General features: G+C 44.5%; 2 protein-coding genes across 3 annotated transcripts in view; both read left to right on the top strand.

The window, feature by feature from the left end:
* The window catches only part of EAPP (E2F associated phosphoprotein), a 12156-nt gene extending 6417 nt beyond the window's left edge, over positions 1 to 5739 (top strand). The window contains exons 3-7 of one of the 2 annotated variants that reach the window (XM_056546413.1): positions 50 to 231; positions 1426 to 1521; positions 2921 to 3044; positions 3557 to 3682; positions 5130 to 5739. In XM_056546413.1, the coding sequence (XP_056402388.1) occupies positions 50 to 231; positions 1426 to 1521; positions 2921 to 3044; positions 3557 to 3682; positions 5130 to 5403 (802 nt within the window). In that variant the 3' untranslated portion in view covers positions 5404 to 5739. The remainder of the gene's footprint in view (positions 1 to 49; positions 232 to 1425; positions 1522 to 2920; positions 3045 to 3556; positions 3683 to 5129) is intronic. The other variant, XM_056546412.1, reaches the window with a different exon arrangement.
* A 15256-nt stretch (positions 5740 to 20995) lies between these two features.
* Positions 20996 to 24647, top strand: LOC130295496 (uncharacterized). Its single transcript, XM_056546309.1, has 2 exons — positions 20996 to 21077; positions 21628 to 24647. The coding sequence occupies exon 2, from the start codon at positions 21845 to 21847 to the stop codon at positions 22517 to 22519; it is 675 nt and encodes a 224-aa protein (XP_056402284.1). The 5' UTR covers positions 20996 to 21077; positions 21628 to 21844; the 3' UTR covers positions 22520 to 24647.
* The last annotated feature ends 585 nt before the right edge of the window (positions 24648 to 25232 follow it).

Below are 25232 nucleotides of genomic sequence, written 5' to 3'. Positions count from 1 at the left end.
TTAACTTTAATGTGATTTTTATTGACTACTTTTGTTCTGTCTTTTGAAGTTCTGAAGACGAATTAGATGTTCTTTTACATGGGACCCCTGAGCAGAAACGGAAGTTGATTCGTGAATGTCTTACCGGTGAAAGTGAGTCTTCTAGTGAGGATGAGTTTGAAAAGGAGATGGAGAAGGAGCTAAGCTCTACAATGAAAACAATGGAGGGGACATGGCAGGGTCTTGGCCCAGGTATGTGAATAGCTTTTTAGGGTCACGCATAGTGCATCCATAGCGTATTTGACTCTGTGGATTCATAAACTGACGTCCCTAGTGTGTACCTCCTTCTGTGCCCATGCATCCTGCTTTTGTCTGCTCGTAACATAGTTCATAAGGTTGAAAAAAAGACCAGAAGAGTCCATAAAGTTCAACCTATATCCCTAAAGAGTCCCTACTAGGTTGATCCAGAGGAAGGCAAAAAAAAAAAACTCATATTAGAGGTAAAAATTCCTTCCCGACTCCAAATATGGCATCAGAAGAAAATCCCTGGGTCAACGTTCTGTCCCTATAAATCTAGTATACATAACCTGTAATGTTATTCTCCAAAAATGCATCCAGACCCCTTTTGAACTCTTTTACCGAGTTCACCATGACCACCTCCTCAGGCAGAGAATTCCACAGCCTCACTGCTCTTACAGTAAAGAACCCCAGTCTGTGCTGGTGTAGAAACCTTCTTTCCTCAAGACGTAGAGGATGCCCCCTTGTTATAGATACAGTCCTGGGTATAAATAGATCATGGGAGAGATCCCTGTACTGTCCCCTTGATATATTTATACATAGTTATTAGGTCTCCTCGTATCAGCAATCTGCCACTACAAGAAGACACACAGCGATTTGAGAGTCACCACGTGCCTGTGCAGTGTACTCGCAGACATGGCGGCCACTCTCGACCTAGCTCAGGGAGTGACAGCAATGTCTGTGAGTACACTGCGCATATGCGTGGAGATTGGGCAGTGGGCAGCAAAATCTGTTGAAGAAAATCTGCAGAAGATCTGCAACAGAAAATACGCATGTGTGAACGTACCCTAATAATGTTTTTTATGTTTATAGAACTACTGTCAGATTGACTTTTTTGTCCTTTTATAGTGTAATAATGGCCCAGCTGCATAATATTTTGGGAGAAGGGTACATTCAGTGTGTAAATGTGCATGGTTTCAGTAGTCCTCTCAATTCTATTACTGAGAATAGTAGTCCTCCTGTTTGCAGGTTTAGAGCAGGAAAATGCACAGCCAATAGGACCTCACACATGTAAAGATTAGGTGAATATAGCTAAAGTTTTGTATATTATAAAAAATGTCTGATCATTCATGTTACTATACTAATTTTCTTTGAATATATGTCTTTTTGTTTTCGTTCTGGTTATTCTTGAAATAACTTGTACTATAGATGGCTCTACAAGCACTGCCACTACGTCAGGAGAAGCCAGCCAGCAGCAGCAGTATTATGATGAAGTTTACTTTGACTCTGACTCTGAGGAGGAAGGTAAGTTAGCATCTTATAAAGAACGGGTTGTCTTAAGTCATATGGTGTGAATTGAGGTGGAAGAGAAAATGTTGCAGCATTCAAAAGGGAAACAATATGGATTTATTCTCCTGTTCAGCAGCAGCAGCTCTTCAGACCAACATTAGGACACTTTGCAAGCGAATAGATGTATATGTAGATTACATTAAATGACTTAGCTGATCATCAGGTGTCCTGCTATTGTAATAACAAGCCATGAACTGTTATGGTTGAGCGGCGATGATGCTGCTATGTGCATATTGTTCTTTTTTTACATATACAGTATTTTTTTTTTTTAAATATATTTTACTAATATCTCTTTAGTGTACTTACCACCAGCCTGTAGTTCCCTTTTTCCAGCCTGCAGGCTCAGAAACCTTCTCAGTCACCATTAATTCTGTCCAGAGTAATAGTAAATAGATGACAGGGAGAAAGAGGGATGCGGCTGCAGCTTCTCACTTAAAGGAACTATGTCATCAGTGTCACCTGCACTAACCTGTCGGTACAGACAGGTAGTGCAGGTGACACTGATGACAACCATACTTACCTTGTCCTGTTCCATGCGGTAGTTCTCCGGCAACCCTTTTCAATATCTTCAGCTCAGGACCTGACTTGGAGCATGGGCGGAGCTTAGTGACATCACCGCAGAGAACAGCAGCGGTGACGTCACTAAGCTCCGCCCATGTTCCAAGTCAGGCCCAAAGCTGAAGCCGGAGAACCACAGCATGGAACGGGACAAGGTAAGTACCGTTGTCCTCAGCATCGCCTGCACTATCTGTCTGTACTGACAGGTTAGTGCAGGTGACACTGATGACAGATTTTCTTTTAAAAAGATTGTCTACTGAGCAGAAGAGGTATTGCCCTTCTCCCTCGCACTCCCCTTCCACCCTGCTTATGTCTTGGAAGTGTACCTTGTGAGATGAGGGCAGGTACCAAAATCACATTCATCACGTGTGGGCATGCCTGCAGGTGATGTCCACTAGTACATGTTGCTGTAATATTGTATACTTCGTACAGAGCTGTGACCAGGGTGGCAGAAGAGCACTGCGGAGCAGAAGAAGGAATACATTTTCTGCTCCCCAGACAACCCCTTTAAGGTGATCAGCAGTGGGAAGAAATATCTACACAACTCTTAAACCTTGCTTAAAGTGGTTTTCCCAAGATAACACTTCACCTATCCACACTATCAGGACCCCCACTAATCACAAGGAACTGGAGTCCTTTTTCTCCCAGGTGAATGGGAGTATGAATAGTCAGGGGCATATGCACCACTCTTCCCTTTACTCTGGGGGAAGAGGTTGCGGAATGGACCCTTGTTCCAGTGGTTAGACATCATATCTCACCGCGCGTAAACTCTTTAATTGTTACAAATTTTTCTTAGGGGATGAAAATGGAAAGAAAAAAAATCGTAGACAAAAGCATAAAGTACTGACTAATGATGACTTGCTATATGACCCAAATGAGGATGACCGCCATCAGGAATGGGTAGATTCCAAAAGGAGAGGGTAAGGCTATAACATTTCTCATATAATTAGAGTTGTTCCCTTAATCAGATTAGGAGCTAATATTCTGTTATAGGGAGAAGAAATGTATAATCCTCATTTTAAGGAGCTGTCTCGGTGATTATTGATGTGTGTGCTGTATATTTTATATGGTGCCGTCATATTCTAAACAATCGGCCTGAAAGGAGGCTCACAAAGTCTCTTTAGTTCCCAATTACAGAGCTGTACATACCATATTTTCTATTAGAATAAAGCTTCTTGGACAGAATACCTCCATAATGTAGCTTATGATGGCATATGCCAGGATTGTGTTTTTTCTTTGATTCTTTATGAATCATTTAGATATTAATTCAGAAATACACGATGGTAAAGTGTATAAATATTTCTTTGAGTGGTGTATAACAGATCTGCGCAATAGGTATCCATACTATGGAAGTGTGGTAATATTGGTAAATATAAGTCAGGATCAATGTTACTTGAGGTTTTTCTAATCTTCTTCTTTTTTCTATTTCTAGTTACAGAAATATAAGAAAACAAAGGCAATCGCAAACTCATCCAACCAAACTTAAACCCCCTCCCCACAGTGATGCCATTTTAAACTGTCCAGCCTGCATGACTACACTTTGTTTGGATTGCCAAAGGTACGTGAAGCTAATATGCTGTGTGTTCACTCGGGGTTAAATACATAAGTGTAAGTCACTGTGCCCTGGTTCTTGGCACATAGTGTCACGGGGATCTGTTATCTGCCACGAGATTCTGGATAATGGCGAACATCAGCAATCAGCTAATGTCCGCCATTAACCCTTCAGATGCAGCAATAAAAAATTAAATTACCCCGATTTCCCATTTTAGTAATAAACCTATTTGGCATGGCCGTGTGCTGAAATGTCTGAACTATTTAAAATCTAATGTTAATGATCCTGCACAGTGACTGGTGTAAACATAAAACAATACCAAAGTCCAAAATTGCACATCCCATAAAAAAGTAATAAAGCAGTACAGTAATTGAAAAGCATGTAAACATGGGTATCATTTTAGTCATATTGACCTGCAGAATTAAGAGAACATGTCAGTTTTACCATTTAAAAGCACTACATAAAAACATGAAAAGGGTTATCACAAGGTACAATTGGTCGCACAAAAAAAAAGAAGCCCTCATATGGGTCTGTGGATGGAAAGAACAAAAATGCCAAAAAATTTAAATTGGCTGTTACAGGTGAATTATAGTATTGGGAAATAAATGTTAGTCTTTTTATAACCTTTTAATTTTGACGGTTCTTGCAATGTATTATCTGTATAAATGTCTTAAGAATCTGTCTTCTCAAAATATGCAGCTATGTGTGCATCACATGACCAGGGCTGAGTTCTATTCACTAGAAGTAAACAAACTGTTAACAGCAAGCAGAGATCTTGAGAAACTGATACAGAAAGTGCACTGTACTTTATTTATTTTTAATTATTACATAAAAATGCCATCTGTTTGCTAAAACCAGACTATCCTATCATCTATGTGTTATGTTATATTGTAGGGATCGACCGATTATCGGTTTGGCCGATATTATCGGACGATAATCACAATTTTGGACATTATCGGTTTCGGCAATTACCTTGCCGATATGCTGATAATTCCCCCGGCCAGAGACGACCGCCGCTGCCCCATTGCCTCCCCCCCATCCTCTGCCCACATATCGCTGCCCCATTGCCTCCCCCTCCCCATCCGATGGGGCAACTGTGGTGGTCAGACTCAGGACCCCAGGACAGGCAGGGGGAGAGAAGCGGGTGGCAGCGGCGGTCTCTGGCCCGGCAAAAGCCACTGCAGTTCATTGATTTAAAGCACCTGTTTTAAATCATTGATCTGTAACGGCTTCTGCCCCACCGGGGGGGGGGTAGAAATAGCCGATAACTTATACCGGAATATCGGTATAAATTATCGGCTATCGGCCTGAAAGGTGACAGATTATCGATATCGGCCCTAAAAAAAATCGATATCGGTCCATCCCTATTATATTGTTATGCTTTACTTACTAAAGATTATTTTAGCTTGTATGAATGCCTCATGAATCTAAGGGCTGTAATTTTTCTCTGCAGGCATGAATCCTATAGAACTCAATACAGAGCCATGTTTGTCATGAATTGCACAGTCAACAAGGAAGAGGTTTTAAAATTTCCTGAACAACCCATGAAGAACAGACGGGCAAAAAAGAAGCTGAAGACTCCCTCTGCAGACTCAGCAATGGAAACTCAAAGTACAGCCGTGGACTTGTACCATCCGGTGAAATGCAATGAGTGCTCCACAGAGGTTGCGGTTTATGACAAAGACGAAGTGTACCATTTCTTTAATGTATTAGCCAGCCACAGCTAGGAACCTTGACCTCCTCTGTGATGCTGCACGTCACGTTTTATATAATATTATAATTTTTTTTTTTATCGATTTGCATTTTTAACAGTGAATTTTTTTTTTAGATGGCCATATTCCCCCCCCAAAGACTTTAAGAAAAATGGCTAAAAGGGAAATGGCATATTTTTCTCTTTTTGGAAATCCTTCCAGAGACTCAAAGCCCCAATACCCATTGATTATCTGTAGTATTTCAAGATGGTTTCTGTATTAAGACATGTAAATAATGTGTACAATACTTTTTTCACAATTATTAGTTTGTGCTTGAAATCCAAATATTATTTAGTTGTGTTTTTTTTTTTTTTTATCTTTTTTTTTTATTTTATTTAAAACGTCATCTGTTTTTTTTTTTTCTTGCTCGTGTCATTGGGAGGACACAGAAGACCGTGGGTATAGGCTGGTGACACTAAACAAGAAATCTTTAGCTCCCACCACACAGGCTATAACCCCTCACTTCAAGGGGTTGTCTGGTGAGAAAATACAATCTGGGCACGGCAGATAAATCAAGATAACAAAAACTTTATCTCCTCTTCTTGCTCCTTCATAGTCTCCAATATCAGGGCACCCTGCACGCGCGTGGTGACACTGCTTTTACCTGAGCTGCATATTGTAGCATCTACAGCTAAGGCAAGCGCCGCTCGCCAATCACTGACCATCGCTGCAGGCAGTGAATGGTGCTGTTGTGTCGCATCTGCAGCTCCAGCCAGCTTTGTGGTTGGGAAGTTCGGGGTCCTGATACCAGAGGCAACCGGGGAGAGAAGGAGAGTTAACCTTTTTGTTTTATCTACTAGGCAATTAATGCCCCCCCTTTCCCTTAATATGGTGCTGTGGAACGGGGGGAGAAATAAAAAATAAAAAAAACTCATACTTTCATAGCCCTGGTCCCCTGTTGGTCGGCCGCAGATCCTTTTTTCAGTGATTGAGCGGGGAGATCCTGTGCCAGCTGCTTGTTTCAGAAGAAGGAACTGAGAAAACACCAGGATTGCTTGAGCAGAACAGGATCTACTGCAGACCTAACCGGTGACCAGTGCTAAGCATTTGTTTTTTTGTTTTTTCTTTCTTTTGCACATACCGGTGTTGGGTGGGAGGTAGTCGGGTACAGGGGAATCGGGTCTGGGGCAGTTTGATTGCTTTTGTGATTAATTGTATAACCCCCCCCCCCCCCCATAGGTAGTATCAGATAGGGTACCTGAAAGGAAACACCAAAACATAGAAGTCTATGTGAAAAAATAAAAAATCATGATTCCCAGATAAAAACCTACATAATCTCAGCATAATGCAATTTTTTTAAGCTGCCTCTGAGCCAAAAAACTCCAAGTGGGTCCAGCGTTTCATATTTCCATATTAACTTCCAGCTAGCATCTGGCCGCAGCGGTTTTTTTGCTTTTTGTGGGCTCAGGCTGGGTTCACATCAGCATTTTTCTTTTCTGTTGCTTTTGAGAAACTGAAATAAACTAAAGATAACGCATCCCATTCATTTCAATGGGTGATTTTTCATTTCTGCTATCCTCAGTTTTTATCAGCTTTGATTTAAAGGAGATCTGCAGCCCTAGACACTTATTCCTATCTGCAAGATAGGGGGCCCGACCACTGGCTTCCCCCGCGATCTCCGGTACGGGGCCCCCGACTCTGCCGTGCAGGAGGTGTCGGCTGCAGCATAACGCCGTAGCCGACACTCCCTCTCCATGTATCTCTATGGGAGAGGAGGAGATGCAGCGTTCATGCATCCCCTGCTCTCCCATAGAGCTGTATGGAAGGGGCGTGTCATCGACCTCAGTGAGCTTGACGACACGCACATTAGCTGCAGCAGTTCCTGGTCCCCTGGTTCAACTTTGAATGCAGCGTCTAAAGGGTTAATAGCGCGCGGCACTGCGATCAAGGCCGCGCTATTAGCCACGGGTTCCCGGCCTCTTGTTAGAGGCCGGGCCCGACCCACTATGATGGGGTCGGGAGCGGACACATGACGTTCCAGTACGTCATGTGTCCTTAAGGGGTTAAGGATGCTGATCCTGTTACCAGTGTTTAAAAAAAAAAATGCTCACGGGATGAGCGTGTGTTTAAATCAGTGGGTCCCGACTGCTATTAGCAGCAAGGACCCAGGGTTAATACTGGGCATCACCGATTGGGCCCATGCCTGGCATTAACCCTTTAGATGCTGCGATCAAAGTTGATCTTCATGTCCAAAATCAAAGTGAAAGCATCCTGGCAGCTCAGTGGAGCTGATTGGGACCATTGCGATGTCCTGATCAACTGAGAGGACGGTGGGAGGGCCCTAAACTGCCTCCTCGCCGTCTAATTGGTCTTCTATTGCCCCAAGCCTGCCATGCAGGCTGGAGCAGCAGAGCACCGATAACACTGATCAATGTTATGCTATGGCATAGCATTGAACGGAGTATGCAATCAAAAGTTTGTATGGTATAGCCCCCTATGGGGACAAAAAAAAAAAGTAAAGTGTAAAAAAAAAAAAAAAAAAAAAAAAAAAAATTGTTAAAAAATAAGTAAAATGTGAATAAACCCTTCCCCTAAAGATTTTTTTTAATCGTACCCCCATTTCCCATTTTTAAATAAAATAATGTAATAAAAAACAAAAAATAATCATGTGGTACCACCACGTGCGTAAATGCCCGAACTATTAAAATATAAGGTTATCTAAACTGCACGGTCGATGGCGTACATGTAAACAAATACTAATGCATCATTGGTAACTTCATATACCATAAAAAATTTATCAAAAGCGATCATAAAGTCCAATCAAAACAAAAATGGTACCGATAAAAACTTCAGATCACGGTGCAAAAAATTAGCCCTCATACCGCCCCGTACGTGGAACAATAAAAAAAGTTATAGGGGTCAGGAGATGACGGTTTTAAACGTATTCATTTTTGTGCATGTAGTTATGATTATTTGTCTAGAGGTAAGACAATCAAACCTATATAAGTAGGGGATCATTTTAACCGTATAGAACCTACAGAATAAAGATAAGGTGTCATTTTTACCGAAAAATGTACTGCGTAGAAACAGAAGCCCCCAAAAGTAAAAAAAAAATACATACATACATTTTTTGTTAAATTTTTCTTTTTTTTTTTTCCGTTTTGCTGTGTATTTTTTTGGGTAAAATGACTTATTGCAAAGTATAATTGGTGCAAAAGATAAGCCACAATATGGATTTTTCGGTGCAAAATTGAAAGGGTTATGATTTTTAAAAGGTAAGGAGGAAAAAACGAAAGTGGAAAAACCCTGCATCCTTAAAGGGGTACTCCGGTGCTTAGACATCTTATTCCCTATCCAAAGGATAGGGGATAAGATGCCTGATCGCAGGAGTCCCGCTGCTGGGGACCCCCATGATCTTGCACGCGGCACCCTGTTTATAATCAGTCCCCGGAGAGTGTTTGCTCCAGGTTTGATTAGCGGCGACCGCAGGGCCGACGGCGTGTGACGTCACGCCTCTGCACCGTGTGACGTCACGCTCCGCCCCTCAATGCAAGCCTACAGGATGGGACGTGATGGCTGTCACGCCCCCCTCCCATAGACTTGCATTGAGGGGCGGAGCGTGAGGTCACACGGGGCAGAGGCGTGACGTCACACGCCGCCGGCCCCGTGATCGACAGTAATCAGACCCGGAGCGAACACTCTTCGGGGACTGATTACAAAAGGGGTACCGTGTGCAAGCTCACGGGGGTCCCCAGCGATGGGACTCCCCCGATCAGGCATCTTATCCCCTATCCATTTTGCAAAATGTTTTTTTTTTTGTATTTTACCCCACAAATAATTTTTTTTGTTTCGCTGCAGATTGTTATATAAGTGCTATAATTACAAAGAATAATTGGTGACGCAAAAAACAAGCCCTCATATGGGTCTGTAGGTGCAAAATTGAGTCCTTAAGGGTTTAAGAACAAGGGCCCTCAGGTACCATCCAACCTGGTTGCGGCAGCTGGAGGTGGTAAAAGCCAAAAACAGCCTAATGGACTATATTACACATTCACCTAACTCCTATAGAAGTTGAAGTAACAAGTTGTGCGGGGAAATTCTCAGGTTGGACATTCAGACACGTTTATAACCCTCAATGCAACATGTTTTGCGGCAAAACCACTTTATCAGGCATAGCTTCTGTATTTGGCTTCCAAATCCTTCTGCTCTGCTGCTCTCTCATTCCGACATCCACTGCTCAGGAAGGGTTGTGTTCTAGGCAAGCATTGAGCCCTTCCTCACTCACAGTGCAGTCACTTCCTCCCTTAGTCTGCTGTGCTGTGTCTCTTTATCCAATCACTGCAGGGTGCTCTGTAACCCCCTCCTCTCTATTTTCATGCTGCAATCTGATAGGCAGGAGTGTGCTAGTCCCGCCCTCACTTCCTGGACTTTGTCCCAGCCTGTGCTTCAGCTGGGACAAAAGTTGATTCTGCAGCTGGACAGGATTATGTCCTGGATGGTATGGGGACCCCTAGTTGTGTTGTTTTTTATAAGCTATTATTTCTATAAAAAGGAGATAAACATTTTTTATGAAGTATGATAGAAAGGTTAATGTTTTTGCAAGATGTACAATATATAAAAAGTGTATGAATCGCGCAGTGCCCATTTAAATTTTGCTCTTTCATTCTATTAAATGAGGTTCTACTGTAGTTGTAAGTGAAAAAAATAGGATGGTAAAAGTTTGTGATTTTATTTGTCTTGTTAGGCAGCCTGAGCCCTTTCTAGCATCAAACAATGCCTTACTTAATGCCACATACTGTACACTGCTTAAAAAAATAAAACAACACAATGTAATTCCAAGTCAATGACACTTCTGTGAAATCACACTGTCCACTCAGGACAATTAGCATGATACCCCCAATAAAGGAGTGGTTCTGCAGGTGGTGACCACAGACCACTTCTCAGTTCCTATGCTTCCTGGCTGATGTTCTGGTCACTTATGAAAGCTGGCGGTGCGTTCACTCTAGTGGTAGCATGAGACAGAGTCTACAACCCACACAAGTTGCTCAGGTAGTGCAGCTCATCCAGGATGGCACATCAGTGCGAGCTGTGGCAGGAAGGTTAGCTGTGTCTGTCAGTGTAGTGTCCAGAGCATGGAGGCGCTACGAGGAGACATGGAGGAGGGCAACAACCCAGCAGCAGGACCGCTACCTACACCTTTGTGCCAGGAGGAGCACTGCCAGAGCCCTGCAAATTGACCTCCAGCAGGTCACAAATGTGCATGTGTCCACTCAAACGGTCAGAAACCGACAAACGGGGTGGTATGAGGGCCCGATGTCCACAGGTGGGGGTTGTGCTTACACCCCAACACCATGCAGGACGTTTGGCATTTGCCAGAGAACACCAAGATTGGCAAATTTGCCACTGGCGCCCTGTGCTCTTCACAGATGAAAGCAGGTTCACACAGCCTATGTGACAGTGTCTAGAGACGCCGTGGAGAACGTTCTACTGCCTGCAACGTCCTCCAGCATGACCGATTTGGCAGTGGGTCAGTAATGGCATGGGGTGGCATTTCTTTGGGGGGCCACACAGCCCTCCATGTGCTTGCCAGAGGTAGCCTGACTGCCATTTGGTACCAAGATGAGATCCTCAGACCCCTTGTGAGACCATTTGCTGGTGCGGTTGGCCCTGGGTTCCTCCTAATGCAAGATAATGCTAGACCTCATGTGGCATTGATGCTATGGACTGGCCTGCCCGTTCCCCAGACCTGAATCTGATTGAGCACATCTGGGACATCATGTCTCGCTCCATCCACCAACACCACGTTGCACCACAGACTGTCCAGGAGTTGGCGGATGCTTTAGTCCAGGTCTGGGAGGACATCCCTCAGGAGATCATCCACCACCTCATCAGGATCATGCCCAGGCGTTGTAGGGAGGTCATACGGGCACGTGGAGGCCACACACACTACTGAGCCTCATTTTGACTTGTTTTAAGGACATTATATAAAGTTGGATCAGCCTGTAGTGTGGTTTTCCACTTTGATTTTGAGTGTGACTCCATATCCAGACCTCCATGGGTTGATAAATGTGATTTCCATTGATAAATTTTGTGTGATTTTGTAGTCAGTACATTCAACTATGTAAAGACGAAAGTATTTCATACGATTAGTTCATTCATTCAGATCTAGGATGTGTTCCCTTTATTTTTTTGAGCAGTGTATATTTCCAGGTGTTTCTGCAATAACATTTTCCAGAATGTACAATATTGTGAAATCTGACATCAGTAAACCTTTTTTTCCAGGCTTGTACAGGATATTACATAACAATAACGTTTTGCTTGCATAAGCTTGTTTTTGAATAATACTTCATATCAGCTGAATGTGCAGCCCTGTAATAAAATACATTACTGGTGAAAACACACAATCTGGTTGCGGTGTGATCGGACCTATGCAGTAAATGCTTCTGTTAACCTAGCAGAATACTGGATAGAATTAAATAAAAAGAAAAAAAATACAGTATTTTAGAAGCAGTTTCTGCATACGGTCAAGGGCTAAACAGGGTTACCATTCGGGCCTTATTTTATTTTTTAAAGGACTCCAAAGCACAGCAGACCACACTTTTGAGTCGGCTGAAAAATGTGTATACGGCCCAAATGACGACTCAGTTCGGCCAATGAAATGAATAGCATCTGCTGCCCTGTGTTACTGCATATGTTGGCATACCACTTTTGGTGGGAATCCTGACACATACGTCTGAGAGGCAAAATGCAGTGTGGATCTTGCCTAAGTAATTATATTGAAGTGTATGGCATGTACCGTATATACTCGAGTGAACTCTCCGCCTGTCAATCCCTTCTCAGTGGTCTTCAACCTGTGGACCTCCAGATGTTGCAAAACTACAACTCCCAGCAAGCCCGTTCATGCGCAACGTCCCTGTGCGTTGTCGTCAAGGCAACGTCACTACTTCGGGGCCAGGGCCGAAGCGCGGAGAAGAGGCCCCCCCGGTCAAAATGGACAGCCCGCAATGACTAACCCTCCCAACCGGACGGTCCCTGCAGCATAGATGGCCCGGACCAGCTCACCCTAACGTCCCACCGAGGGGAGGTGAGTACAAAACAAAAGGGGGGGGGGGGCTGGATGATGACAAAGGCCGCAGTGGTCTTCAACCTGTGGACCTCCAGAGGTTTCAAAACTACAACTCCCAGCATGCCTGGACAGCCAATGGCTGTCCGGGCATGCTGGGAGTTGTAGTTTTGCAACATCTGGAGGTCCGCAGGTTGAAGACCACTGATGAAGGGATTGACGGGGGGATGATGAAGGAGGGGGGGATGATGACGGGGGTCTGGATGATTACATGGGGGGATGATGTATTTCCCACCCTAGGCTTATAGTCGAGTTAATAACTTTTTCCTGGGTTTTGGGGGTAAAATTAGGGGCTTCGGCTTATATTCGGGTCGGCTTATACTCGAGTACAGTGGCGTAGCTATAGAGGTCGCAATGGTCGCCATGGCGACCGGGCCCCTAAGCCAGGGGGCCCCCCTTGCCATATTTACAAAAAAAACAAAAAAACTCCCTGGCAGTTCTGCTCTCCGGGAGACCCCCTTCTCTGGTGGCGCTGAAGGGGGGCCTCATTTAGTCCGGTCCCCTGGCCCCAAGTAACGTCGGCTGGGGGAAGGGACACTAACGTTTTAAGAGCAGCAGACGTCGTAAGCACGCAACTGACGTCACGGTCCCTGCCCCAGCTGCGCAGGAGGACGAGGACATCCCGCCGCTGACTAGAGATGCTGCATCCTCCCCGGAATTTGAGGAGGTGGACGAGGCTATAAATGAATGACGAAGGGTCAGAGGTGAGAGTGGTGGGGGAGGGTTTGCTGGCTAGAAGAGCATGGAGCAGTGTTTCCCAAACAGGGTGCCTTCAGCTTTGGCCAAACTGCAACTCCCAGCGTGCCTGGACAGCCAAAGGCTGTCTGGGCATGCTGGGAGTTGTAGTTTGGCCACAGCTGGAGGCACCCTGTTCGGAAAACACTGGCATGGAGTATGACGGGGGGGGGGGGGGGGGAAGGAACATGGAGGACAGATGGGGGGGTTGGAAAAGGAACATGGAGGAGGACAGGGGGGGGGGAGGAGCATGAATAAGCCCCCCTCTGTCCTCCTTTTCCAATACCCCCCTGAAAAAGGAGCATGGAAAAGGGGAGGGTGTTGGAAAAGGAGCATGGAGGAGGTCAGGGGGGGAGGAGGTTGGAAAAAGGAGCATGGAGGAGGTCAGGGGGGTGGAAAAAAGGAGCATGGAGGAGGACGGGGGTTAGAAAAGGGGCATGAAGCGTCGTTCATTTACGGCATGGCTATGAAGTTAGCGCAGGAACTCCTGCGCTCACTTCATAGTAGTTGCGGATAGTGACATCCTCTGATCTTAGAAGCCAGTGTTTTCCAACCATGGTGCCTCCAGCTGTTGTAAACTACAACTCTCAGCATGCCTGGACAGCCAAAGGATGTCTGGGCATGCTGGGAGTTGTAGTTTTGCACAAGCTGGAGGTGCCATGGTTAGAAAACACTGGCTTACAGTAAATAACTTAAAGGAGTACTCCGGGATGCAAAAATTTTCATTCAGACTGCCGGCAGTAAAATAATAAATATACATACCTGCTGTCGCTCCCCTGGTGCCTCCAGTAACCCGCTCTGGCCTCCACCGCGATCCTTTTCCTGGTTGCCGGTGGTTGGTGAGGCATACTGACAATCACCATCCGCAGTGAAGTCCTGCCTCGGCCGGCGATAGGCTGAGCGGCAGTGTGACTCCCCGACCACCGGCAACCAGGAAAAGGATCATGGCGGAGGCCGCTCCCCTGGTGCGTATATATATTTATTATTTTACTGCCGGCAGTCTGAATAAAAAATTTTAGCATCCTGGAGTACTCCTTTAAGTTAGAGAAAAAAAAATATATATTGTGGAAATATCTCTTATCATAAATCATCCTGTACAGATTAACATTAGGGTAGGGTTACATGTCTGCGGATCCGCCGATGACTTGACTCTATAGAGTGCCTCCTGCTGTTTTCCCCCCTGTGTGCTGCTCACAATAGTAATCTGCCACTAACAAGCAGCCACACAGGGACCTGCGAGGCACCGTGGGCACATGCAGTGTACTCTGAGACATCGTGGAGCAGCAGATTGCTGCTGCAAGCAGGACATTGGGGAAAACAGCTGGAGGCACGCTATAGGGTCAAGTCATTGACAGATCAGCAGAGTAACATACACTATTGATCTGTTACATGTGACCCTACCCTAAGGGTGCGTTCACGTGTGCGTATTTTTGCTGCATATTTGCTTCAGCAGATTTTGCTGATGTGTGTGCATGTATGATGTGTGTATGTACTGTATGTATAATGTATGAATGATGTGTGTGTTGTACTGTATGTATGATGTATGAATGATGTATGTGTATGTATTGTATGTATGAATTATGTGTGTGTATGAATGATAGATGTGTGTAAACAAGATGTATGTATGATGTGTGGAGATGTATTCTGTGCAGGGGGGATCTGGAGGCGGCGGGTGTATGTATAAAATGTGTATGTATGATATGTGTGTGTATGTATGTATTATATATGTGTGTGTATGTATGAATGATGTGTGTGTATGTACTGTATGTGGCAGTATTCAGGGGATACAGTGTGTGGAAGTATTATATTCAGGGGTACAGTAGGTGGCAATATTATATTCAAGGGGTACAGTAGAAGGCAGTATTATATTCAGGGGGTACAGTAGGAGGCAGTACTGTATTATATTCAGGGGATACAGTGTGTGGAAGTATTATATTCAGAGGGTACAGTACATGGAAGTATTATATTTAGGGCTACAGTCAGTGGCAGTATTATATTTAGAGGTACAGTCGGTGGCAGTATTATATTCAGGGGGTACAGTGTGTGGCAATATTATATTCAGGGGGTACAGTAGGTGGCAGTATTATATTCAGGGGGTACAGTAGGTGGCAGTATTATATTCAGGGGGTACAGTAGGTGGCAGTATTATATTCAGGGGGTACAGTAGGTGGCAGTATTATATGCAGGAGGTACAGTGGATGATAGTTTTATATTCAGGGGATACAGTAATTGGCAGTATTATATTCAGGGGGTACAGTATTTGGCAGTATTATATTCAGGGGATACAGTATTTGGCAGTATTATATTCAGGGGGTACAGTATTTAGCAGAATAATAATGATTACTGTCTTCATACAGAGGATGAGGATCTACTGACAAAGTGAGAACCTATGATGTCCAAGAGTCAGACTCTGCAGAGAAGATGGAGCAGGAAGACGTCCTGACGTCTGGACCAGATGGAAAAGAAAAGACAACAGAGAAGAAGTCACTCAGGTCACTGATATCACTGTGTTTTCTCCTGACTGTCCCATCATAGCTGGAGTCACTTGTTAGTTCTGCAGTGATGATGGGTGATGTTGCACCCTAATCTGTGGCTCTCCATCTGTTGCAAAACTACAACTCCTATAATGCCTGAGGCTCTCCAGACATCATGGGCAGTGGCGTAGCTATAGAGGTCGCAACGGTCACCATGGCGACTGGGCCCCCCTTTCCACATTTACATGATGGCCGCCCACCGCCATCAGTACTTATGTTATTGTCCTGGTGGGACATTCTTCAAGTCCGAGCGCGGCCCAGTGGAGTCCAGATAAGGGCCCGGGCCCCGAACATATACCGGGATGGGCGGGGACAGTGCAGAGGCATTATCATGCCCTGGCCCCAACTGTACCACCCTTGCCTTGCCGCTTTGTGATTGGAGAGGAGGAGGAGGGGCGGGGCACGCACAAGTCCCGTCCAGGAAGCTCTGCCCTTCTTTAATGTGGTGTTCAGTGCATTGCAGCCGCTCGCCTGTCCTATACTGCCGACACTTCATCCAGGTGAACCCTGCCATGACCATCCCCCGGTGCCCGCGTCCGGTATGACTCTGTCTTAGACACTGCGCGCCCTAAATGTACAGCGCTAGGGTGTCACCACGCACAGCGCCGTACATTCATGGCATGGCTATGAAGTGAGCTGCGCTTACTTCATAGTCCTTGCCGCAAAGTGACATGCAGTGCATGGAGGAGGATTTAAGGGGTCTTGGGGGTGGGGTGTGGAACAGAGGAGCCGAGAGGAAGACTTAGGGATCTGGGGAGACAGAGGACCCTGGAGGAGGACAATGCAGGGGTGGAATTTAGCTGAACTGAGAAGAAACAGTGTGTGACAGTATTATATTCAGAGGGCACAGTGGTAGCATTATTTTCAGAGGATAGAGTGTGTTGTAGTATATTTAGAGGGTACAGTGTGTGGTAGTATTATATTCAGAGGGTATACCGTAGTCTGTGGTAGTATTATATTCAGAGGGTACAGTGACTGGCAGTATTATATTCAGAGGGTACAGTGACTGGCAGTATTATATTCAGAGGGTACAGTGTGTGGTAGTATTATATTCAGATGGTTTAGTGTGTGGTAGTATTATATTCAGAGGATATAGTGTGTGGTAGTATTATATTCAGAGGGTATAGTCTGTGGTAGTATTATATTCAGAGGGTACAGTGACTGGCGGTATTATAGTCAGAGGGTACAGTGTGTGGTAGTATTATATTCAGAGGGTACAGTGTGTGGTAGTATTATATTCAGAGGGTATAGTCTGTGGTATTCAGAGGATGCAGTGTGTGGCAAGGTTGTAATAATTATTGTCTTCTTATAGAGGATGAGGATCTGCTGACAAAGTGGGGAACCAATGATGTCCGGGTGCAAGAAAATGTAGCAGAAGAAGTCCAGGCGTCTGGGTCAGATGAAGAAGAATGGGAAAGACAACAGTGAAGACCGCAATCAGGTCACGGATATCCTTGTGTGTTCTCCCGACTGTCCCATTGCTGCTGAAGTCACTTGTATGTTCTGCAGGGGTGATGAGTGAAACTTTACACCAATCTGAGGCTCTCCAGCTGTTACAAAACTAAAATTCCCATAATGCCTGAGGCTCTCCAGACATTATGGGAATTGTAGCTTTCCAACAGATGGAGAGCCACTTGAACCGAGTTGATCACTGGGGGGGTCCCAGCAGTAGGACCCCACCAAAAAAATGGTCTGCTTAAATTAGTCCCAGTCCGGCCCTGTCTGTGAGTCACTTATATCATTGTATATTCTTCTGACTGTGTCCCATCAGTGCTGTAGTCACTAATATCTTTGTGTGGTTGGGGAAGGCAGCCATTCGAGGTTGGGGGTAGTCAGGGGGTGGGGCCCAGGAATTTTTTTTGCACCAGGGCCCTGTGGTTTCAAGCTACGCCCCTGATCATGGGAGTTATAGCTTTATAACAACTGGAGAGCAACTGGAACCAAGGTGATTGGTGGGGGTCCCAGCAGTTGGACCCCCTCCAGACAAATGGGCTGCTTATTCTTAAATGTCTGTTTTGTCTGTCCGGCCCTGCCTGTTAGTCACTTATATCGTTGTGTATTCTGACTGTTTCCCATCAGTGCAGTAGTCACTGATATCTTTGTGCGGCTGAGTAAGGGGTTGTCCAGGATTGGGGAAGCGGGTCGTCAGGTGGTAGGGGGGGGTCCAGGGCATTTTTTCGCACCGGAGCCCTGAGGTTTCTAGCTACGCCCCTGCTCGAGTATATACGGTACTTAGCGTAGATCACAGTCACCATTTACTACTGTATGGGGAGACATTAGTCTGTCTATACTTTTCATATACTGTACATTTATATAAAAATCAACGTGTGTGTATATGTTGTTAACAGCACAACCTCCAAATGGCTGCAGATATTTGAATAAAACTTTGAACACGTTACTCATATGTCAACAAAAAATATAGTGGCGTTAGCAAACAAGAAATAGCTGAGACGGAGGCACCACTTTGGATATGACTGAATACACACTGCTGGGACTTCACAGCTAACTGACCCGGTTCCCAATATGGAGACACAGACACGAGTGGAACACAGGTGTGGGGCGTGTGCAGTAGGGCAACGAATCGTTTCATGTCAAAGGTGACGCTTCATCCGGCCTCCAGATGAAGGAGGCCGGATGAAGTGTCACCTATGACGTGAAACGATTCGTTGCCCTACTGCACACGCCCCACACCTGTGTTCCACTCGCCCGCTTTTCTGACCCCATGCTTTTTGGAATGATTCCTGCATGATGTCTGATGCCGTGCATTTTCCAGAATAAAGCTGCTTGTGTTTCCCAGATTGGTGAGTACAGTCCTTCTTTCTTCGTGTAGTTATGTTAAAAATTAAGTGAAGTTATAGAAACCATAACCCACCCCCATTTGGAAGTCTCCTGGACAATACATCTCCTGATTACCTTACTCTCGGGCTGCAGAGATTGCCCGGGACTTTTAAACATCGGGCAGGCAGATGCAGAAAATAGTTTGTGCTGGGGACGGGATATCAGGGCGAAATAGGAGTTTGGGATATCAGGATGGAATGTAAGAATGGGATGTGAGGACGGAATATGAGGTCGGTATGTGAGATTGGAATATGAGCAAGGCATATAAGGACAGTATGTGAGGTCAGGATATGAGTGCAATATGTGAGGTCGGGATATGAGAACGGCATATGAGGTCAAGATGTGAGGACGGGATGTGAGGACAAGATATAAGGATAGGATATGAGGATGAGATGTGAGGATGGGGCAAGAGGTCGGGATCTGAGTATGAGAACACTATTGTTGCTTTTCCTCTCCCACAAGGTTTAGGTAGAAAGACCAGGCAATGTCGGCTGCTTTGCTAGTACAGTTGGGATCAAAAGTTTGGGCACCCCAGGTAAAAATTTGTATAAATGTGCATAAAGAAGACAAGGAAAGATGGAAAAATCTCCAAAAGGCATCAAATTACAGATAAGACATTCTTATAATATGTCAACAAAAGTTAGATTTTATTTCCATCATTTACACTTTCAAAATAACAGAAAACAAAAAAATGGCGTCTGCAAAAGTTTGGGCACCCTGCAGAGTTAATATCTTGTACTGCCCCCTTTGGCAAGTATCACAGCTTGTAAATGCTTTTTGTAGCCAGCCAAGAGTCTTTCAATTCTTGTTTGAGGTATCTTTGCCCATTCTTCCTTACAAAAGTCTTCCAGTTCTTTGAGATTTCTGGGCTGTCTGACACACACTGCTCTTTTAAGGTCAATCCATAGATTTTCAATTATGATGAGTTCAGGAGATTGTGAAGGCCATGGCAAAACCTTCAGTTTACACCTCTTGATGTAATCCCCCGTGGATTTCGAGGTGTGTTTAGGATCATTATCCATTTGTAGAAGCCATCCTCTCTTTAACTTCAGCTTTTTCACAGATGGCATCAAGTTAACATCGAAAATTTGCTGACATTTTATTGAATCCATTTTTCCTTCTACTCGTGAGATGTTCCTTGTGCCACTGGCTGCAATACAACCCCAAAGCATGATAGATCCACCCCCATGCTTAACAGTTGGACAGAGGTTCTTTTCATTAAATTCTGTTCCCCTTCTTCTCCAAACGTACCTTTGCTCATTCTGCCCAAAAAAGTTAAATTTTAACCTCGTCGGTCCACAGAACTTGTTTACAAAATGCATCAGGCTTGTCTATATGTTCATTTACAAAGTTCTAACTCTGATTTTTGTGGTGAGGATGTAGAAGATGTTTTCTTCTGATGACTCTTCCATGAAGACCATATTTGTACAAGTATCTCTTCATAGTGGAATAGTGTACCACAACTCCAGTGTCTGCCAGATCTTTCTGGAGGGATTGTGCAGTCAAACATGGGTTTTGAATTGTTTTTCTCACAATCCTGTGAGATGATCTGTCTGATATTTTTCTTGGTCTTCCAGATCTTGCTTTAACTTCCACTGTTCCTGATGACTGCCATTTCTTAATTACATTCTGAACAGAGGATATTGACTTCTGAAAACGTTGTGCCATCTTCTTATAGCCTTCTCCAGCTTTGTGAGCGTCAACTATTTTCAGTTGCAGATTTCTAGACAACTGCTTAGAAGAACCCATGGTGCTGATTGTTGGGGCAAGGTCAGATTAGTCTGGGCATTTAAAACCTTTGAGATTGACATCACCTGGTCTTCCCAGATGATGATCGAGAACAATCCATGACACTGGCAGGTCACAGCTTTGCAAAGGGAGCAGTGCATGCTATAAATTCTGCAGGGTGCCCAAACTTTTGCAGACACCATTTTTTTGTTTTCTGTTATTTTGAAAGTGTAAATGATGGAAATAAAATCTAACTTTTGTTGGCATATTATAAGAATGTCTAATCTGTAATTTGATGTCTTTTGGACATTTTTCCATCTTTCCTTGGCTTCTTTATGCACATTAATACAAATTTTTACCTGGGGTGCCCAAACTTTTGATCCCCACTGTATATATAACAGTTTGGCGATAATATAGTGCAGTGGAATTAATATTTCTTGTGAAAACCCTGCATACATGCCTGCGGGGAGCAATACAACTTAACAAACAATGCAGGTGTCAACCCAGCCTTAAAGTCAACTACTGCAAAACAGCAGAACGTTTCTATGCTGTTGCTCAGAAGAACGAAAAAATCCTCTCCAATGTGTGCCCATTCAGTGACTTCCCCTTTAACTGCAACCAACATATTATTCCCCAGAGCCTCTGCTTCGGATTTGGTATTTAAGTGGGTGGAGACGAAACAGCCAGATCCTCCGAATATTTACAGATGTCTCCATCCGTGCAGATGGGATGAATACAATGTCAGTGGGGAAGAGGTCAGTGACATCTGGATGGGAACTACATTTGATGGGAAATGGCATAATAGATACTGGAAGGGTTAACTGTACGCAGCAAATGACAAGAGGCTCCTGCTCAACCAAACTCACTTTTTTTTTTCTATCGTTTCTTTAATTTAAAGATTAAGTTTAGGACTTTTTGTTTGTAATCCTACTGAATAACACCACAGGCAACGTAGCTGGCAGCAAAGCAACACATCATTGCAGATAGTGGATCCTGCACACTTATCTGCTCCTCTGTTTTGTTTACTCTTACGAAATCCTGGGCGTCACCCTGAGAATAGCAATGTTCCCGCTAGGCTGTAGAACAGTGTTTTCTAACTAGGGTGCCTCCAGCTGCTGCAAAACTACAACTCCCAGTATGCCCGGACAGCCTTCGGCTGTCCGGGCATGATGGGAGTTGTAGTTTTGCAACAACTGGAGGCACTTTGGTTGGGAAACACTGTTGTAGAATCTGGTTAAACAGGGAATGTATCCACTTTATATTTTGCTTCTAGCCTGCTTGACTTTTAATGTTTAACATTTTTAGAGCCTACTTCCCGGAGTAAGCTGAGCTGGTGGATGGGTCGGGCTACAGAGGAACCTCCTCCTTCTCTAACCCCCCTCCTCGCCTTGCACGTAAGGGGGGAACAAATGTGACTGTTTACAACAGACTGGATGGGACGTTGAGACGAAACAAGAGAACTGAGAAAGAAAAGCAGATCTTGTGAGATACCGAGAGAACCCATATTTGTCCCATCGAAACAATGGCCGTCAGCACTGCCCAAGTGGGCAACTTATCGATCACCACCCAAGTGGTTCCAGCGGGTGAGAACAACATTCCGGGACCCTCCGGTCTCACTTCTGCTCCGACCTGGACTCAGACACTGTCTCAGACGAAGAAGCAGCCCATTAAGTCGCTGAGTGCCGTGATCATCCTGATAGGGGCGCTGCAGCTGTGCTTTGGGGTCTCCATGTATCTGTCCGAGAGCGAGTACCTGTCGCTTGTTTCACGCAGCGGAGCCCCCTGTTGGGGCGGCCTGGCGTTTATTACCACCGGAATCATCACTGTGGTCCTTGCCAGCGAGGAAAGTATCGTCAAGATCCAAACCTGTCTCATCAGCCACGTGGTCAATGCCGCCTTTGCCGCCCTCGGAATGGTCTTATATGCAGTCCAGGTATATACAGATTCTCAGACCTGTTGGGCGGACGTAGATGGTCATTATAACACTTGTATTCCCGGTAATTCATCTGACCACGACCCATATGATTACCTTTACAGATATTACTGGCCTAGTGGAGACTTAATTTATGCACTGCGTCTGTCTGTGAATTCTCTTATTCTCTTTTACGTTATTGTCGGCTTTATCATTTCCATCTGCATCGCATTATTGAGATGGAAATTGCTTAAAAAAGCCAAATACACCTTGCTGGGAAACTAATGCATGGCATGACAGAAGAGGATTAAAACCTATTATTATGTACAGAGATGCAAAGTTGCCAAATCGAGAAATTTTAGAGAACGGCACCTTCTGGGCTCTGTTAAAGATGAACGCATTTTTTGGACAAATATGAAAAGGGATGAAAGAAGACAAAACTTTCCAAACAGGAACTTTCTATCCTGTGGGATATACAGCATTAACTTTCAAAATGGAACAAAAATGTCACATAGGGACTCTATCTACTAACTTTACTATCGTCATGTAGTAAGTTTCTCTTTGTTGCCCATAGAAACCAGAGCTCAGCTTTTGAAATTGTAATATTGCTCTGGTTGCTATTGGCAACAAAGAGAATCTTACTATAAGGCAGCGCAATAAATCTTTTCCTTAGGTCATGTTTACGCGATAGAATTTCTGGACAGGATCTGACAGAAAAAAATCTGCTCGGAAATTCTGTTGCAGCAGAGTCCCATTGTTTTTAATGGGATCCTGCTGCATCGGGCACATGGAGGAATCTCTTTAGTGGAAACATCTGCCATGGAAATGGCAATTTTAGTTGACATGTGTTAATCCTTTTTATGGAATCCCCTGAAAATGCATTGCCGTCTATCACTGCAGAGCGGTTCTAGCGTCACCATGTTCTGCCAGCGCCCATTAACTGCGAAATGTCTCGAATGGATGTTTCCCAAATATTCAACCCTGTGAACATAGCCTTAAAGGAGTTATGTAGTGAAATATAACTTATCCCCTATCCAATGAATAGGGGATAAGTTATAGATCGCAGAAGGTCCGACCGCTGGGACCCCACCTCCTGAACGAAGCCCCAGCAGTCTGCTGGAAGGGGGCATGCCGACCCCCACATGGAGCGGTAGCCAACATGCCCTCTCTATGTATATAACTATAGAGATACATGGAGTGGGCGCGTTGGCTGTGGCTTCCTGCGGGGGTCGGAACAGCCGTTTCCAGCAGACTGCCTCGTTCAGGAGATCGCGGGGGATCCCAGTAGTCGGACCCCCGCGATCTATAACTTATCCCCTATGCTTTGGATAGCGGATACGTTATGTTTCACTGCACTACTCCTTTAATGTCTAAACCGCAGCATATCAAGCTGAGTTTTTCTGAAGTCCTATAAGTGGCTTTGAACTCTGTCTTTCATGGCTGCTGTTCAGCTGTGTTATCTCTTATGCTATAATAGAAAGTAGGAGCACATTGCTGGGGTTTGATCAATTTTGGGGGAGATTTATCAAAAACTGTGCCTAGAAATAGTGGTACAGTTTCCCACAGCAACCAATCAGATCGCTTCTTTCATTTTTAAAGAGGCCTGTGAAAAATGAAAGAAGCGATAAAATGCACCACTCTTCTTCTACACAAGTATAGATACATCTCCCTGTATATCTTTTTAATTTTAATGTTCTGTCTAGGGGGAGATTTATCAAAAAGTGCGTACAGGAAGAGTGGTGCAGTTGCCCATAGCAACCTATTAGATTGCTTCTTTCATTTTTCACAGGCCTCTACAAAAATGAAAGAAGCGATCTGATTGGTTGCTATGGGCAACTGCACCACTCTTTCTCTGGGCATGTTTTGATAAACTTCCCCCATTGATCTGTAATAGGACACCCACAGCTTTCTATGGGTCCATACTATGACATATATTTTATATGTGCGTTTCTCATTGATATCATGTCATGTTCCATTAGATGCTGTATTATGGAGACCAATGTCCTAAACATTAGCGACATCTCTATGAATCCGCTGTACAGGGTCCATGTATGGGGCAGTAGTCACACGTAGTGGATCCGCAGCGTATTTTACACTGCGGATCCGCTGATGAACAACTCTTAGGTGTGCCTCCTGCTGTGCCCGCTTTGTGTGCTTGTAGCAGCAATCCCCCGCTACGAGCAGACAAACAGGGACCTGGGAGTTGCAGTGTGTATGAGCAGCCTACTCTCAGACATTTGCCCTTGCCCCCATAGTTTTTGGTTGGTGAAAACTCGTAGGGAGGTCATAACAGAAAGTGAGAGGGCCGGGTTCCAATGTGTTTACTTTTTTAAAGGAGTACTCCGGTGAAAAACTTTTTTTCCTTTTAAATCAACTGGTGCCAGAAAGTTAAACAGATTTGTAAATTACTTCTATTAGAAAATCTTAATCCTTCCTGTACTTATTAGCTGCTGAATACTACAGTGGAAATTCTTTTCCGTTTGAAACACAGAGCTCTCTGCTGACATCATGAGCACAGTGCTCTCTGCTGACATCTCTTTCCATTTTAGGAACTGTCCAGAGTAAAAGGAAAGCCCCATAGCAAACATATGCTGTTATGGACAGTTCCTAAAATGGACAGAGATGTCAGCAGAGAGCACTGTGCTCGTGATGTCAGCAGACAGCTCTGTGTTTCAAAAAGAAAAGAACTTCCGCTGTAGTGTTCAGCAGCTAATAAGTACAGGAGGGATTAAGATTTTTTTTAATAGAAGTCATTTACAAATCTGTTTAACTTTCTGGCACCAGTTGATTTAAAAAAAAAAAAAAAAAAGTTTTTTCACCGGAGTACCCCTTTAAGTGTATCTTCAATGTTGTGGGCACTTATATGAAAAATGATTATGGTGCAGCACTGTGCACAACTGTCATTTTTCTAAATTACTTTCATTTTGAATTCGGCGCTGGAATACCCTCACCTCTGTCTTCCCTGCTCCCCACTGCTGCTTGCTCCCCACTGGGGAGC

This window comes from Hyla sarda, chromosome 11, assembly GCF_029499605.1.
Source record: "Hyla sarda isolate aHylSar1 chromosome 11, aHylSar1.hap1, whole genome shotgun sequence".
Taxonomy (NCBI): Eukaryota; Metazoa; Chordata; class Amphibia; order Anura; family Hylidae; genus Hyla; species Hyla sarda.
Note: the sequence above shows the minus strand (reverse complement) of the source record. Positions and strands in the feature narration are given on the sequence as shown.